We start from the raw sequence: 15,526 nt of genomic DNA on the forward strand, positions 1-15,526 counted from the left end.
TAACAAATTTCACTAACAATGTTGGAAATTTGGTTTATAAATAGAAATATAAGGTTTATGACATTCTGAATGTGCTATTACAATACTAGTTTTCATACTTTCATAATCAAGAAAGAAATATCTCTAAAGAGGATTTATATAAATGTGTTAATATTAAGTATCAATATTAAGTTAGGCATAGTGTTTGTCATACAAAAAACATGGTATTTTATGAAATATTATTTTAAATGTAATAGTTTACAATACACGTACGTCCATGCGACACAAGGGTGGGGTGTACCCCACTTTTACCAGACAGTGCATAGGATAGGCTCAAGCAACCCCATGACCCCAATAGGAATGAATCAGATTTGGGAAAAAGATGTATGGATAGTTAGATGTGTCAGAGTCAAGGCCCGGGGCCCAGATCCGGCCTGCCAGGTAATTCATTTCAGGTAGATCATTTCATTTTATTGTTACTTTTGGGAAACTTATGTGTGTAATTTTTTATATAAAATGACGCCAAAAATAACGAAATTTGATTGTTTTTTTCTTTTCTTTTCTTTCAGCATTTAGTTTATTTCTAAGTTGCATAATTTTGACAAAATATATTTTTACGGAGAGTAAAATATTGAAAATTCTTTAAGGTTTAAGTTGATTTATTTGGGAATAATATTCCTACCCAAACGGTTGTCCTGTTTTGTATTTTTTGCCCCCTGTGCGATTGAGTTTGACAGCCTTGTTTTAGAAGAATGCAATTTAACTAAAAACAAAGTAAATTTTTTGTTCAGATCTCAAAGCACTTGGATGAAACATGTCATAAAATGTGAAATAATAGTTTAATTGGCAAAGTTTTAACTTGGAAATATGCTGAATTAAAAAAACACCCCAAGCAGAATATGTGTGGGACTTTATATATTGCATGAAAATCTTGGTGGATTTTGTCTCACAGCTCGTAAAATCACATTCTGTAGTTTTTACATATAACTCAAAAAAAAAAGTTTAAAAGAAACAGGAACAATGCTTTTACATTCACACAACACATGAATAGCTTTATCAGAGATGAAATTGTTTCAAAATGGAGCACCAGAATTACATGTTTTTTAGTTTGTCATTCCTAAGCACAGATCTTAAAGACTTAAAGTTTCACTTAAGTCTTGTAAAATCATTCCCGGTGCTCTTTTAATTATGATTTAGCCATTTTTAGCCAAAATCCGTGTTTTTTAAGAAATATTTTCTGCAGTAATTCATTAGAAATTTGAATCTGGGTTGTTTTTGCGGAAGTTAGCCACGGCTAATTTCCCATCAGCCCTTTGTTTACACTCTCTACCACTACAAAAGCATGTCAAAAACTTGATTTTCATTGCAGTGGGTCTTTAAGTACCGTAATATGTTGTTAAAAATTCCCTAAAGTCTCCATTAAAGTTTTAAATAAACATTAAAGCAACATTTGATCACAGTTAAACATTTGCTGGTAATGTGAACACGGCGTCATGGTTGAATGAACAGTCGTCAATGTATCAGAGTTAAAGTTGCATGAAAATTTCAGACTTCTGAGGTGCTGCTATGTTAAACCAATCAAACAACAGAATCATCCATCACTGCCTCCCTTGTCATGCTCCTGAGATATATAATCAATTAATAGCAGACTATGTTTTGATTTAGCGGACAGCCCCCGTCAGAGTGGTTCAAAATGTTCCTGCATGTTTAATGAATCATAGCGGCAGCTGCAGCTGTAACTGCAGCCTACAGCGTTTCTAGCACAGACACAATGGCCACTCTGGACCTGAGGGAGCTGCTGAACTTCCGCTCTGAACCCAGACACAGATGAAAGGCCATGGGATCAATTTTTGGGGCGCTGCTGTCCCAAATGTGCACACTGTGGGAGAGGACACCAACGTTTCTTCTCTTTTTTCTTCCTCTCACTACATCTCCATGGATTCACAGATATGACAGCACACTCAGCACGCACATACGTCAGCGCAACGCTTCCTGCAGCTATGTGAGAGCGTCTATTCATTAGACACAGGGCTAGCTGCGCACCTGGTGACAGCCCGGATGGTGGTGCTGGCTCAGGTCGCGGAGTGGACGGGGAGGGGGAGGCGGAGAGGTGAATGAGCCCACAGGCCTGTCTTTCAGGATCCCGTTCAACCTGCACATTCCAATTCATGTGGCAGCGGGGCAAGCACAGGAATGTCCCTTCATGTGGGAGATTACTGCCCTGAAGGTGGTGTCTTGGTGTGATTGAAAAGAGCCCTCAGATAGGAAACTGAAAGTGAAGCTGGACGTCCCGTCATACCTCAGATTCTTTAAACATGTTTGGAGGGAGCAAACAATACCTGAAAACATCTACGAATGGACTTCAGGTAACGTTAATGGATTTTCTTAAACTTCTAATACACAGACGCTCTAACGTTTCCTAATCTGCTTCCTCCGAACTCAGCAGAAAACAATGCTCACATTTTCGAAGTCAAAAATTAACCACATTATCGAGCCATTATCAGTACTTAAACTAGGCCTCAGGTTGAATTCCTCTTATTACTGAGATGGCTTACAGTAATATGGTGCTGCTCTGTGCTCGTCAGCAGCCACCAGCATATAGGGAATAATGGACCCTAAAGAAAGTAATCATGGGAGATTACTGTCAATGAACAGGTGAACCCAGTCACTCCCTGATAATAAGAGAGATTTATCACCAGCAAGACCGAACAGAAGTCATTTTATCACATAAATAGCAGAGGGTAACAGTAAACTTCAACAACTAATTTCAAATCCTTAAAATAAAGTTTTGATTAAAATTGTATGAACAAGCAATAGGAAACAAATAGTTGTCACACACTTCATTTCTCTGCTTTTGAGTCTTAGGAGTCAACTCAATTTGGTCCAAATCGAGTCCTAAACCTTGGTCTGTATTCAGACTGCAGTCAAACAGACTATTGTTTTCCCAACCAAAGCTTGTAAACAAAACCACGTGACTGGAGATCTCTATAGTCATTGGCCGATAGTTACGGGGGTGGGTCAAAGCAAAAAAAGAAAGATGGAGATGCTGCACTTTGCAAATACTTGTCAAGGTAGTTTACTTATTCAAACTTTTTATTTTTCTGGTTAATTTGGAACATCTGTATGAACGTCATACAAGTCGTCACATTTTGACTCATGGTTAAGGACCCCTCCACGTCAAAAAATTGATGTTTTGGGTGTCCCCAACTTGTTCCTATTAAATCAAGGCTCCCTAACCTCTGGGCCACAAACCGGTACTGGTTTGGTACCGGGACGTGGACCGCACCGGTACCTTAAGCCTAATCCAGTACTGGACGCGGATCGGTGCCAGATTCCAGATCCGGACTGGGTAAGGGTTTGGGTACTGGGTAAGGGTACCAGTACTGGCCGTGTCCCAAGGTTCAGTCTGCGTCCTGTCTGACAAAACATCCGACAAAATCCAATGATTTTATTGGATTAGCCAAAAACGTCAAAAAAAACGATAAGTTGGGGCACCCAAACCGACAAAAAGTGACATCTTAACCATATGTTAACACGTGACGACTTGGAAAGAGAATGTGTAGGAAAGTCAGGTTCAACACTTTTTGCTTCAAATTTTGTACAGCAGAGGGATGCTGCAAGGTGGTTACTGAGGACACTACGAAGTACGTGAATAAGTCTTTATGACATATAGATTATCAGGAAAATAGTAAGAAGCAACATGTATCGTGTTTCTAAGAGTCTGTATTTATCTAACCCCATTTTAACGAGTTGCTGTTCCATCGCTGCTCCACGTTGGTCCACTAATGACCAGCTATCATGGCCGTTGTGGTTCAGTTATTTTGCCCCCCGAGAGGATCGTATTCAGAACCACCTTGAAAGATGGACCAGAGAGCAGTTAATGGTCCTGGACCAGGGTCCACTTGCACGTATTCAGACTGAAACTTTGTTCTGGAAAATCTGGTTCACTTTAAGTGGACCAAATGTGTCCAGTCTGATAATAACCTCAATTTAAAAAAAACAAATTTTTAATGTGATTGGATTTGAAATTCAAGAGAAGTTTACTGGGAGATTCTTTTATTATGTTGGAAATCAAAGCTGCAGACGAACAGAAGGATCATCTTTTGATTGACTGCTGATTTGTGAACATTTAGCTTAAAAAAGAGCATGTTCCAACAGATGTGGGGTTCCTTTCTACTGTATTTTTTTGTCCATTTTTGTTTCAAGTAGCTAAAAACCAGCTAAATAGTCCAAAACAAACTCATAAGTGACATCACTACCTGCTCTGTCATACTACATACAGACTGTATTTACATCCACAAATCGGATTACTATACCTGATCAAATGTATGTAAACTGACCGTTGAAATGTGACCACCAGAATAATCCTCGTCAATTATATGATTTATTTTGGAGAGCTATGAAGTCGTGTAATGACGTAACTTCCTGTTACTGTCCTGTCATCCGCCCGCCTGTTCCTTGTAAACATGACAGCACTCTTGCATTAGCTTTGCTGATGTGAATGGAAAACAACATGTCTGCAAAATAAACAGCAGAATGCTGCTGTTTCTGCTTTGTAGAATCCGGGGTTTCTTTGTTTACACATTTGCATATGAAAAACTACAAAATATATCAGATAAGTGATTTATGTCAAAACTGTTGACTTTTCTGCATAAAAATTGATCAATATCTCATTAGTGGACAACTGCCATTACTGATAACGGGATGCTTGATTAAACGTTGTGTGATTGGTTCCTACAGAGCTGAACTCCAAAAGTGATTTGGTTAATTTATCATATAAAAAGTTACTGAATGTTTTGTCGTTATAATATCCAACATCACATCTAGCAGTTTGTGCACAACACGTGAACAAAGACAGTTTCTCACATTGACGTTTGGGCCTTTTTGTCTTAAACACACTCCAGCATGAACGTAGACGCTCACCCTGCTCACTTTCACGTCAGTGCCAAGAACATTCTGTTCCCAGACTTCATTGAAACAGTCGAACCCATACAGTATACTGAAAACTCGGAGTGACATACAGTCTAGAACAGAGAGTGGATGCATGTCCAGCACATTATCTGCCCTTCAACACACACAAGAAAATGCATCATTAGCTCCAGGTTGCTCCATTTCATTCAGCAGTAAGCTCTTCTGCTGAAATGATAATATGCATTACGTTTGTCAGGACCAGATCTTTGTGCCTGTTTAGCAGTTTCAGTAGCATACTGTGGTTTGAGGCCCTCCATGTTTCTTAGGGCAGTTTCAGCCCCTCAGCCGGCAGCAGCTGTCAGCTATCAAGCCGCTTGCTCTTCACACACACATACAAGGCGTCCGCAATTTCCATGGTAATCAGTCGGGAACCAGGGGTTGAAGAGAGAGGGGGAAAGGGTGTTCAATTTAGTCCTGAGCCTCTGCTTCAGTTGGCTTGTGTGATCAGAGATGTAGGGAAAGGATACAAGCCGTGCTTGTAGCTGTAAATGAAGGTAATGAAAGCATTGAACACAGATGGGTGAGCCGTCTAATGTTGGATTTATAGGATAATTATTACAACTTGGCTCTTATTGCTGCGGTTTTGTCCATTATTTCTTTCGATAATAATCTTTGATTTTTATTGTAAATGTAAAAACAACAAACAGATGAGATGGAAGAAGTTTCAAAGGGACGTGGGGTAAATTGTGGTGGATTTTATTGGACATGGTTAATATCGATGCCAAAACGAATGAGTCAAATTGATTTATATTGATAACTCATGAACTATTTGAGACAATACTGTAAAATATGCTTTAGCTCTTGTGTTTACATTCTGTCTCTTCAACTATTTACGCAGTTAACATCATTCCTGCAGATTCTTCTGCAGATTTGCCTTTTTATGCAACACTTTATGTTAGTAATATGTTGCATATCGGTGCAAAGTCGATATGAAAATTCACTTTTCTCCAGAAACGGTTAATACACATTGATTGCGTAAAAGGTCAAATATTTACGGCATATGAAAGAGCATGTGTTTTTTAGGTGTCGCCAATGACAGCTCTGGTGTTAAAAGGCTTTAAAGGGTCACCAAACAGGGAAGTTAGAGGCTGACTCCACCCACAGCTGAAATTTGAAAATCCAGTCAGAGGGGTGGGGCTGGGGAACAGGACTGTTATCATTACTGGAGCTGCAGATCATGATCATCAACTTCGGAAACTTACATGGTTTTACCAATCACAAAATTTAATTGTAATACCTCAATCCAACCTATAGGGGGCAGCACACAGCCGATTTTGACTATATTTTCAAGAATTAAACAATGTTATGTTAACTTAGAATGTTTGCAATGACCAACAGACAGCACTATTAAAGCCCCATTTATAGAAGTCAACAGCTAAAAAAAGTTGATTCAGATATTAGTTATCCTTTAAAACTAAACAATGATTAGTCAACGAATTTTCTCCCCCAGCACATCACATATGGACATATGGTGTGGTCCCCCTCTGCATCCCTGTTTGACGTTTAATAGTATCGATTTTATGTTTTTAACACCATCCTGTTATATATGAATATTATTTATAAGCAGACAGAACAGTTGGAAAGATCTCAACTATATCTTGGACACATATATATTTATATATATAAACATTTCTCTGTGATGCTTCTTTTCAGATCATTTTAGGTATTCACTGAAGGCTTTGCCGGCCCTGGCGGTACGCCACATTTTGGGTTTCCCCAACTTGTTGTTTTTTGATGTTCTGGCTGTTCCCCTAAATCAGGGGTCCCCAACCTCCAGGTCACAAACCAGTACGGGTCTGAGCAGCTTGGTATTGTACAACAGACAGGGAAAAAATGCATACACTAATAAGGAGGACCAGTACCGGTACTGGACCTGTGTTTTAATGGGAACAGCCAGCACGTCAAAAAATGATGAGTTGGGGACACCAAAAACGTCAAAAAGTGACGAAGAGGGGGCCTGAACCATGCATCCATATGTGACGAGTTGGGAGTGAGAATTTGCAGGATAAGCACAATTATTATTAAAAACTAACAGAAAAGATCAATCAGAGTCATTTAGCTTTTTTTTCCTAAAATATCCTGTCTGACAAAATGAAACAAAATAATAACCAATTGAGAACAGAGTGTGTCTTTTAAAGTGTCTTAAGGCTCACATAGAACCTCAAGATTTAAAATTTGTGACCATAAATGTCTTCCTACATCAGACAATCAGCAAATAGGAAGAATATTAAACTTCCTTTAAATGTCCAGATAATGGCTGGGGTAAAAAGTAAATCTGTCTTGTATTTGTAATAAACTGTGTAAGAATACTTTTGAGTATAATTATATAATAAGTACAGTTATATAATAACATAGCCATGTGAATTAATGTTACTTCCTAATAACCTAAATCTTAGTTGGAAAGATATAAATTTCTGATCTTAAGTTATGAACCGGAAAATGATAATACATGCAAAGGAAAGGCTACGGTCGAGCCGGGATGGGATTATATAAGTTCGCTTCCACCCACTCCCCTTCAGGTAATGTATCCATTGATTGATTGTATTGCATAAGAATAATTTTTTGATTGCTTAAAATAAACCATTTCTAGTCTAATCTAATAATGAAAGTTGTGCTTTCTTTCAATATTTTTCGAGAGTAACAAAAAAAACTTGTCGTGTTTCTAAAGGGCCGCCGTTTTCGCACAAATTCCAGTTTCACTGTGTGTTTCTATTTATTTTTTTTTAACAATGGCCTGTTTTAGCACAAAGAGGACAATGGATCTCCACACAGCACACAATAGGCTGCAGTGCCGTCCAGACAAGTTCATCAATCAGAGGAGACACTGAGGCAGAGGGGAGCGTGACGGCTTCTAGAACAATTTGGGACAGAAAGGGGTTTGAAGGGAAAGGGTTTACACTGATGGGATGGTTAGGCCAAACACAAAGCATAGAAGTGGTGTAAGAATGAAGGGAAATTAGCCTAAAATTGAACCCTTTAACACCTGAGGCATCACTTGTGATGCTTACTTAAACACAAAATCTTTAACATACTGTAACTTTACAACTGTAAACATAATTCCAGGAGATTTTGAAGGAGAAAATCGGCTCGCACGAGCCGCTTTTCTCCTTCAAAATCTGCTGGAATTATGTTGATTGTGTTAACGGTTGTAAACTTACAGTAAATCAAACACTAGAGCTCCGGTGTTATAGAGTTAAATGATCATAAAAATAAATTATATCACAAAAAGTTCATTGAGAAGTTTACAGCTGCAGACAATGTGCTCAAATTTTTCACTACTTTGCTTCCGGAGAAATCCTGAATGGATGACAGGGGTTATATTTACCCTTTAGTTTTTGTTTTGAGATTTTTTTTTGTTTGTTTGTTTTTTCCCCACTTTCTCTGGGAACTGTGCAGCCTGACCTTGAGCTAAACGTTCTGGGAAGTTCACTCCTGGAACAATATTTGACTGTCTTAAAAGTTTTACTCATTGTAAACAGTACTTCTCGTTTTGCTTGAAAATGGGCTCGCAGCTCTTCCCAGAAGCACTTGCTTCTTTATGACCGAAAGTTGATGTCTTTTTGCTCCAGACCGGCAAGCCGCCCAAACTTCTGCTTTTAGTGCGCTGATTATGCTGCTCAAACAACCAAGTTAATAAGAGCGTCTGGCTACTTATCCTAAATCTTAGCGAAATAGTTTGTTTAATTGCTGTATAGCATTCACACAATCCTCCTGCTCTTTTCAATACGTTTTTCAGCACATAAAAATTCCATCACACTTTCAGCGATTACAGTAATCGTGTCAAAACGTTCAGCTGATTCAGGACATTACTGCTCATACTTTAAGTATTCATAGACTTTATCGTTTTTTAACCATTGATCATAATATGCCCCATAGGAAATAAATGAAAAATTGCTCAAATCCTTCAAAACCTTTGTGCGTTTTCAAACTTGTGAACTCACATATACTTTCCGCTAGAGATGCCACACAAACTTTAAAATGTTCAGCAACTAGTTTTTTAGGGTAATTTGGAATTCAACTTTTAAAATAGAACGATACTAGCTGTTTTTTGCTCATTTGGAGTTTAGCTATTTAGCATTGTGCTAGCTGTTTTGACAAAATTTGACTTTTTTAAGTTATTTAGGGTAATTTAAAGTTTAGCTAATATTTTAGCATTGTGCTAGCTGCAATTTCACAATTACAGTTTGTTTTAAAGTTTTTTTTTGGTTAAATTTTAGCTTAGCTAATATTTTAGCATTATGCTAGCTGTTTTGTCAACATTTTCGTTTGTTTCAAAGTTATAGGCACATTTGGAGTTTAGCTAATATTTTACCCTTGTGCTAGCTGTTTTGTCAAAATTAGACTTTTTTAGAGTTATTTAGGGTAATTTAAAGTTTAGCTAATATTTTAGCATTGTGCTAGCTGTTTTGCCAAAATTTTAATTTGCTTTAAAGGTTTTTATGCCAATTTGGAGTTTAGCTAATATGTTAGCATTGTGCTAGCATTTGTGTTAAAATAAGACTATTTAAAACTTCTTAAGGCAAATTTAGAGTTTAGCTAATATTTTAGCATGCTAGCTGTTTTGTCAAAATAAGACTTTTTAAAAGTTCTTCAGAGTAATTTAAAGTTTAGCTAATATTTTAGCATGCTATCTGTTTTTTAAATAAGACTAATTAAAAGTTCTTAAGGCAAATTTAGAGTTTAGCTAATATTTTAGCATGCTAGCTGTTTTGTCAAAATAAGACTTTTTAAAAGTTCTTTAGGCACATTTTGGAGTTTAGCCAATATTTTAGCATTATGCTATTTGTTTTGGCAAAGTTAGACATTTTTCCAGTTTTTTTTTTTTTTTTTTTGCTAATTTGGCATTTAGCTAATATTGTGGCAAGCTTTCAGCTTTAGCGTATTCAGCTACTGGCTATCAGTTTTAGCATGCAGCTATTATCTCTAGTATCTTTAGGGGCCACATTCAGCTTACAGCATAGACAGTTGCATTATTGCAGGTAATGCTTTATATCTAGTTTGTTTTGTTTTGGCTTTATATTACACTTGTGCTAAAACCCAAAGGCTTACCTTTATTTTTATTGTGACTTATGACCCGTAGAGTTCTAGAGGGTTGTTTTAAAAGTTGCAAAGCTGTATCAGTTAAAAACCCGATTCTCAGAGGATGAGAATAAGCCTCTCGTTTAGCCTGGCTACAAAACAGAACCTTGAATAACCTACTTTCATTCCCCAATTCCTCTGCTGCTTGCCTCCTCCACACACACACACACACACACAGCTAATACTCTGGGGCTGAATGGGGATTGAAAGTGTGAAGTTGATTGCACAGTCATAAGACACACCACCCCATGCTGTTATCTGCTTCCTTTCAAAGTGTGCAGGGAGGATTTCAATATTTCGGACACAGAGGCGTGTTAAAAAACTTTTTTTTCTTTCCCTTCACATCTGAAGCCTACATGTTTAGAATGCAGGCAAAGAGTTCAGGATGAGAGCACGCTGTGGTAAATCACTGCCCTACAGGCTATCAACAACCTCCTCCATCCCAAACACAATTCAATTATGGATGGTGCGGCAAAAATAGAGGAAGCTTTTACAACAGCTACTGTAATTGCTTTTAGATCTGATTCCACAGGAAGTCATTAGCATATATTTCAAGAATATCTTTATTATCCAAGTTGAGGAAAAAATGTCCCCTGGTCCTGAGCAGAACATGGTGTGATCAGTGAACAGAGAGCTGGGACGTTCCTAAATGTCTTATATTTGTTAACCGCTTCGATGATTGCTGATAAATAAAAATATTTGGTGTCAAAGCTGGAAATAAATTCAGGTGTTAAGGGGTTAAGAGAATGAGCAGCTCAGAGGGAAGAAGAGCTTACTGCTGATTGGTGGAAGTTTTGGCTCAATATCTGGCCTTAGACAATGTTTCCTTGGGGAAGACATTTAACACCACACTGGCTTTAACTCATTTCAAGTTGCAAAGGATGTACGTGATTACACGTCAGATTTACATAGTAAATATCCAAAAGTACAAGTTCTCGTGCAACGCAGAAACTATGCTGGGTTAAAATGAAAACACACAACGTTTTTCCCCTCTTTTGCATGAGGAAAGGAGAGTTCTGCGACATTGCTGATGTCTGCAGCAGCGACGACTCAAATTTCCTTTCATGCTGCAAAACACAATCCACGCTACAATTCCACACCTCAAGTTCAATACTCCCAGCTGCACAGCAGAAGATCCACTCTCCATTTTGGATTAGGGAAAACTATCCAACAGAGGCCCCCCACTGACATTATCACTACAGCTCGGGATGACTTTCCTGAAGGGGAGGACAACCCCGGCTTTGCACAGTGCACCAATTAGAAGAAATGATGGATGCCGGGAGCTAAAGTGTGGTTGCAGTGGGGAGAAAGGCTAAATTAGTGTAGATTTTGCAGGTTTAAGCAGATTTAACAGCTTGAATGGATGTCTTTTGAGGAAACAGAGCTGGAAATCTACCAGAGAGCATTTAAAACAACTTTTTTGTTGACTTTTGTTGTAGTGAACACTAAAAAAGTAAAAAATAAAGATAAAAATCACCTCATAATCATCAACCAATCTTAATAAATGATTATCCTGGAAAATTTGAAAGCATTTCATACTGGAAAAGTTTTTCATGCCAGACTGAGAATCTCAAACTTCAGCATGTTTTTTATAAAAAAAAAAAAATATATATATATATATATATATATATATATATATATCCAACTTATCTACAGATCTAAATTCTTCCAAAATATGCAGAAACTTTTCATGATTTTTTTTACACTGATCACTTGTGTTCACAGTGAACTGGGTGGAATTTTTTTTAAATACACTATACTTGGAAAAAGTTGGGAAAAAAATACAGAGAAAATATTTTTTTAAAATGAGCAATAACTTTTAACTTCTTTTTTTTTTTTAATATGCTGGACACAGATTATGAGTGAACAATATTTCTGTTTTATATCTGATGTTTTTCAATTACATTTTATGTCTAATTTTATTTTATTTTTTTTGTTTGTTTCAGTATTTGGTCGTTTTTTAAATGCATTTTTTATTATTATTATTATTATTATATAATTTATATTTTTACATGAAACAATATATATATATTTTTTACAGCTTCATTATATCCATTTTTCTTTCGGTCTGTTGTTTGTATTTGTTGAAAAGCACTTTTTGTCAACAACAATAAGGTTTATCTTATTTTTTTAAGCACAAAATGAAAATAAAACACAAGATTTAAAGGTTGTGATTGAAACGGAGCGGGTAGAAGAAAAGTCTTGTATGGTCCAACCCCCTTTTACAACAGTTTATATTGTGTGAAATATCTATTTACAGTTTTCTGTCCCAAAACAATTTAAATTACCCTTCGTACAACACCTATGCAGAAAGACATTTGCTCACTTGGTGTTCTATTTTTCATTATTTCAAGTCTTGTAAAGTAATTTAATTTATAATGTTATAAAATGTGCATAAATATCTTTTTTTTTCTGGATGGAGTCAGGTAACTCCACTCCTGCTAACGCTGCCATGTGGCAGCAGCCTTGCAGCCCCCAGAAGTGTGTCCTGCCCTCTTTGGGGGAAGCCAGAACCCACTGTGAGCTGGGTGATGACTGGATCAGCACAGCCTGTTTACACACTGCAGACCACACAGACAAGAGACGACATCTGAACGCCATGTGTGAGTCTCGGTCGCGGCCAGGCCGCGAGGACCGGTCAGCTGCTGAGCAGCGTCTTCAGAGATGAAAGGGAATGGAGGATCACTCGGGCTTTGTCATGGAAACACTAATATATTCTTCGTTTTACAGTCCGCGCTCTGCCGTCTTTATGTCCTACAACAAAAAGCTGTAATTGAGATCATCTTCAGCAGAGGGCTTCTGGCTGCTGGCCAGGGTGAGGAGAGTCACACATGCTGAAGATGTTAACTGACACAACCAGAAATATGGATTTTATGTTTTTATATTAGAGATTAACTGTTTTTATGTGCGTATGTTCATTTATTTAAAGTTAAGATGTCTTTTTTGAGTTTCTGAGAATTTACAGAAAAATGCATGTAGGAACAAAGTCCTTGTTTACATCCTCTTCTACTTTTTTATCAATATTGCAAAGTCAAACAATTTAAAATGAACTTTTTCTGATTTCACTTAACGAGACAATTTATTTTTGTGAGAGAAATTCAGTATTTCTCACCATTTCAGTGCAGATGTTTTTACTACTTCCATTTTTTGCAGAGTCACACTTCAATAAAACAACTTGCCATGCAAGGCATTTTTTCTCATTAAAAACCCTGCAGCCATGCAGTTACAGCACCCCAAAGGACCACTGATCGTGAGCTGCAGCTTTAGCACCAGGAAAAACGATGAAAAGTCAAATACGTCCGTCGTTTCATATCCAATTTATTGAGATAGGTGCTTGCTCAAACTAATCGTAACACCTGGGGGTGTCCTTCGAGGAGCCAGACCAACAGTGCAGCCTCTCATCCTGCAAGCCAACTACACATGAGAACTTTGATCTCTCTGAAAAAGTCCACTTCCCATTCCTTTGCACAGCCAGCTCATAGATTCTGTTTTCTTTAAACCCTTGCATGCATTTGGGTAAATTTAAAGCAAGTGCTCCAACATTCCAGCGGGTTTTAAGGGCAGGAAGCCCTTTGACAGGTGGTATGAAGCGGATAAACAGAGAAAAAAGTAACTCTGAAATCATCTGGAGGGGAAAAAAAATTAATAATTAGGAGATAAGATGAATAATTCGATTTATGATCTGAATCATGTTAAAGTAGTTTTAAAACTGTCATCGTTACCTGCAAAACTTAATTGGTTCATGAGAAAAAAGTGACTAATCATCTGACACCACAACCAGAAAAGTGATGATAAATCATATTTATTGTTGACTTTATTCACTTTAACCTCTTATTGATGCATCAATGAGCCCCAAGATTAAGTTAGCATCTAATTGAAAACAAGTGATTAAATTTAAGGGGTTAAAGGATATGAAAATGACAAAAAATACATATGTAAATATCTTAGAACAGATCTAAAATAAAATTTTGCTTAAAAAAATGTAATTTAAATGTTACTATTTTTATAGTTAAAATATGTAGGTTTTTATTAGTTAAGAATGTTAAAATCTTGCTTAAGTGTCATAAAAAAACTTTTACTTTTTAAAACAAATGCAATAATGGTTGAAAAGTTTGGGAACAACTTTTTTTAATCACAATTTTTCACGTTTTTTTCATCATCATCCACGTGATAAAAGTTGTTCATCCTGAAAATTGCTCAATCAAACTTTTTTTCTTTTCTCCAATCCGCCAAAAACTTCAACTAAATCCCGCAGAAAGTCAACAGGACGGAAGCAGGAGCCTCTTACCTGGTCCCTCTGGATGCACGGCAGAGATGTCCTGCGATGGGACTTACTGTTGGGCTGACTGTGCGCCATGTCTGAGGCGATCACAGAACTGGACCTCCTGCGCCTTTTAAATACAGGGACCTCTTCCCTGGCTCCAGTCACGGGGGTGCAGCCCTCCTTGTGTCTCCCTTGGTTAGGCAGGAGCCTGTCAGCATATCTCGCCAGCAGGATGCCCAGCACTCCGACCAGGTACGCGACGTACGGTCTCCAAGTGGCCCGCACTTTCTGCAGCGAGAGCAGGGAGATGGTCCGGACGACGCTGATGAAAACGATCACCGAGGTGCCCTGGTTCAGCCGCGCTACCATGAGTGCGCCCGCGGCCAGGCAGACGAGCACGAGCGCGGCCGCTGTGGGGAAGGAAAACAGCTGCTCATCCGTCCCGTCCAGCAGAGACCACGCCGCCACTTCGCCCAGGTGGCACAAGGTCAGCAGCGAGAGGGCGGTCTGGATCAGCACCCCGCAGCGGATCAAGTACACGCCGACCCAGAAGAAGGCACAGACAAGAGTGAACAGCAGCGAGAGTGCGCTCCAGCAAGTTTGCAGCAGCTCCGCCGCGCAGCCCGCAACAAAGACCAGCGGGGACGGAGGCTGGGAGAGTGCGCCGTCAGCGCCGCCGCCGCTGGCCTCAGCTCTCCACTCTTTGAGCAGCGCGCCGACAAACACGGAGAGCGTCCCCACGCACACTGCGCTCACAAGTCTCCGAGAGCTCCATATCCTCGTGCGCATTAGCCTCACCCACGTCTCATAGTGGCGCTCACGGCACAGTGGGACAGCACGTGTTTTCACATAACCATTGCAATCCGGTGCGCCAAAGCCTTTCTCACAGGAGCCGCTCTGCGCACCGGTACTGTAGGACTCTGTCGGCAGCGCCATCACTCATGGTAGATATGAAGTATGAGGAAGTCTATGGAGCATATAGCAGTAGTGTGGGACAGGACGAGACTTAGTGACGGGAAAAATAACATGGTTTATTGAGCGCATGTTCAAAAGACGCGGCCAGTGCGCACAAACGTCTCCATTTACGCACGAGCGTACACATCCAGCGGGTGCGTTTTTGTTAGTTTTCTTTCCAATGCGGGGTGAGGAACTGACTCCAATGAAGGACTGGATGGTACAGATGCTTTGCAGATCTAGGGCACTGCTTCTTTCTGCTCACGCGCAACGCTTCGC

General features: G+C 38.8%; 1 protein-coding gene across 2 annotated transcripts in view; it reads right to left on the reverse strand.

The window, feature by feature from the left end:
* The window catches only part of LOC112152705 (cGMP-inhibited 3',5'-cyclic phosphodiesterase A), a 98,049-nt gene extending 82,523 nt beyond the window's left edge, over positions 1 to 15,526 (reverse strand). For both annotated transcript variants that reach the window (XM_024282454.2, XM_024282453.2), the window contains exon 1: positions 14,318 to 15,526. In XM_024282454.2, coding sequence (XP_024138222.1) covers positions 14,318 to 15,229 — 912 coding nt within the window. In that variant the 5' untranslated portion in view covers positions 15,230 to 15,526. The remainder of the gene's footprint in view (positions 1 to 14,317) is intronic.

Source organism: Oryzias melastigma, linkage group LG6, assembly GCF_002922805.2.
Source record: "Oryzias melastigma strain HK-1 linkage group LG6, ASM292280v2, whole genome shotgun sequence".
In the NCBI taxonomy this organism is placed as follows: Eukaryota; Metazoa; Chordata; class Actinopteri; order Beloniformes; family Adrianichthyidae; genus Oryzias; species Oryzias melastigma.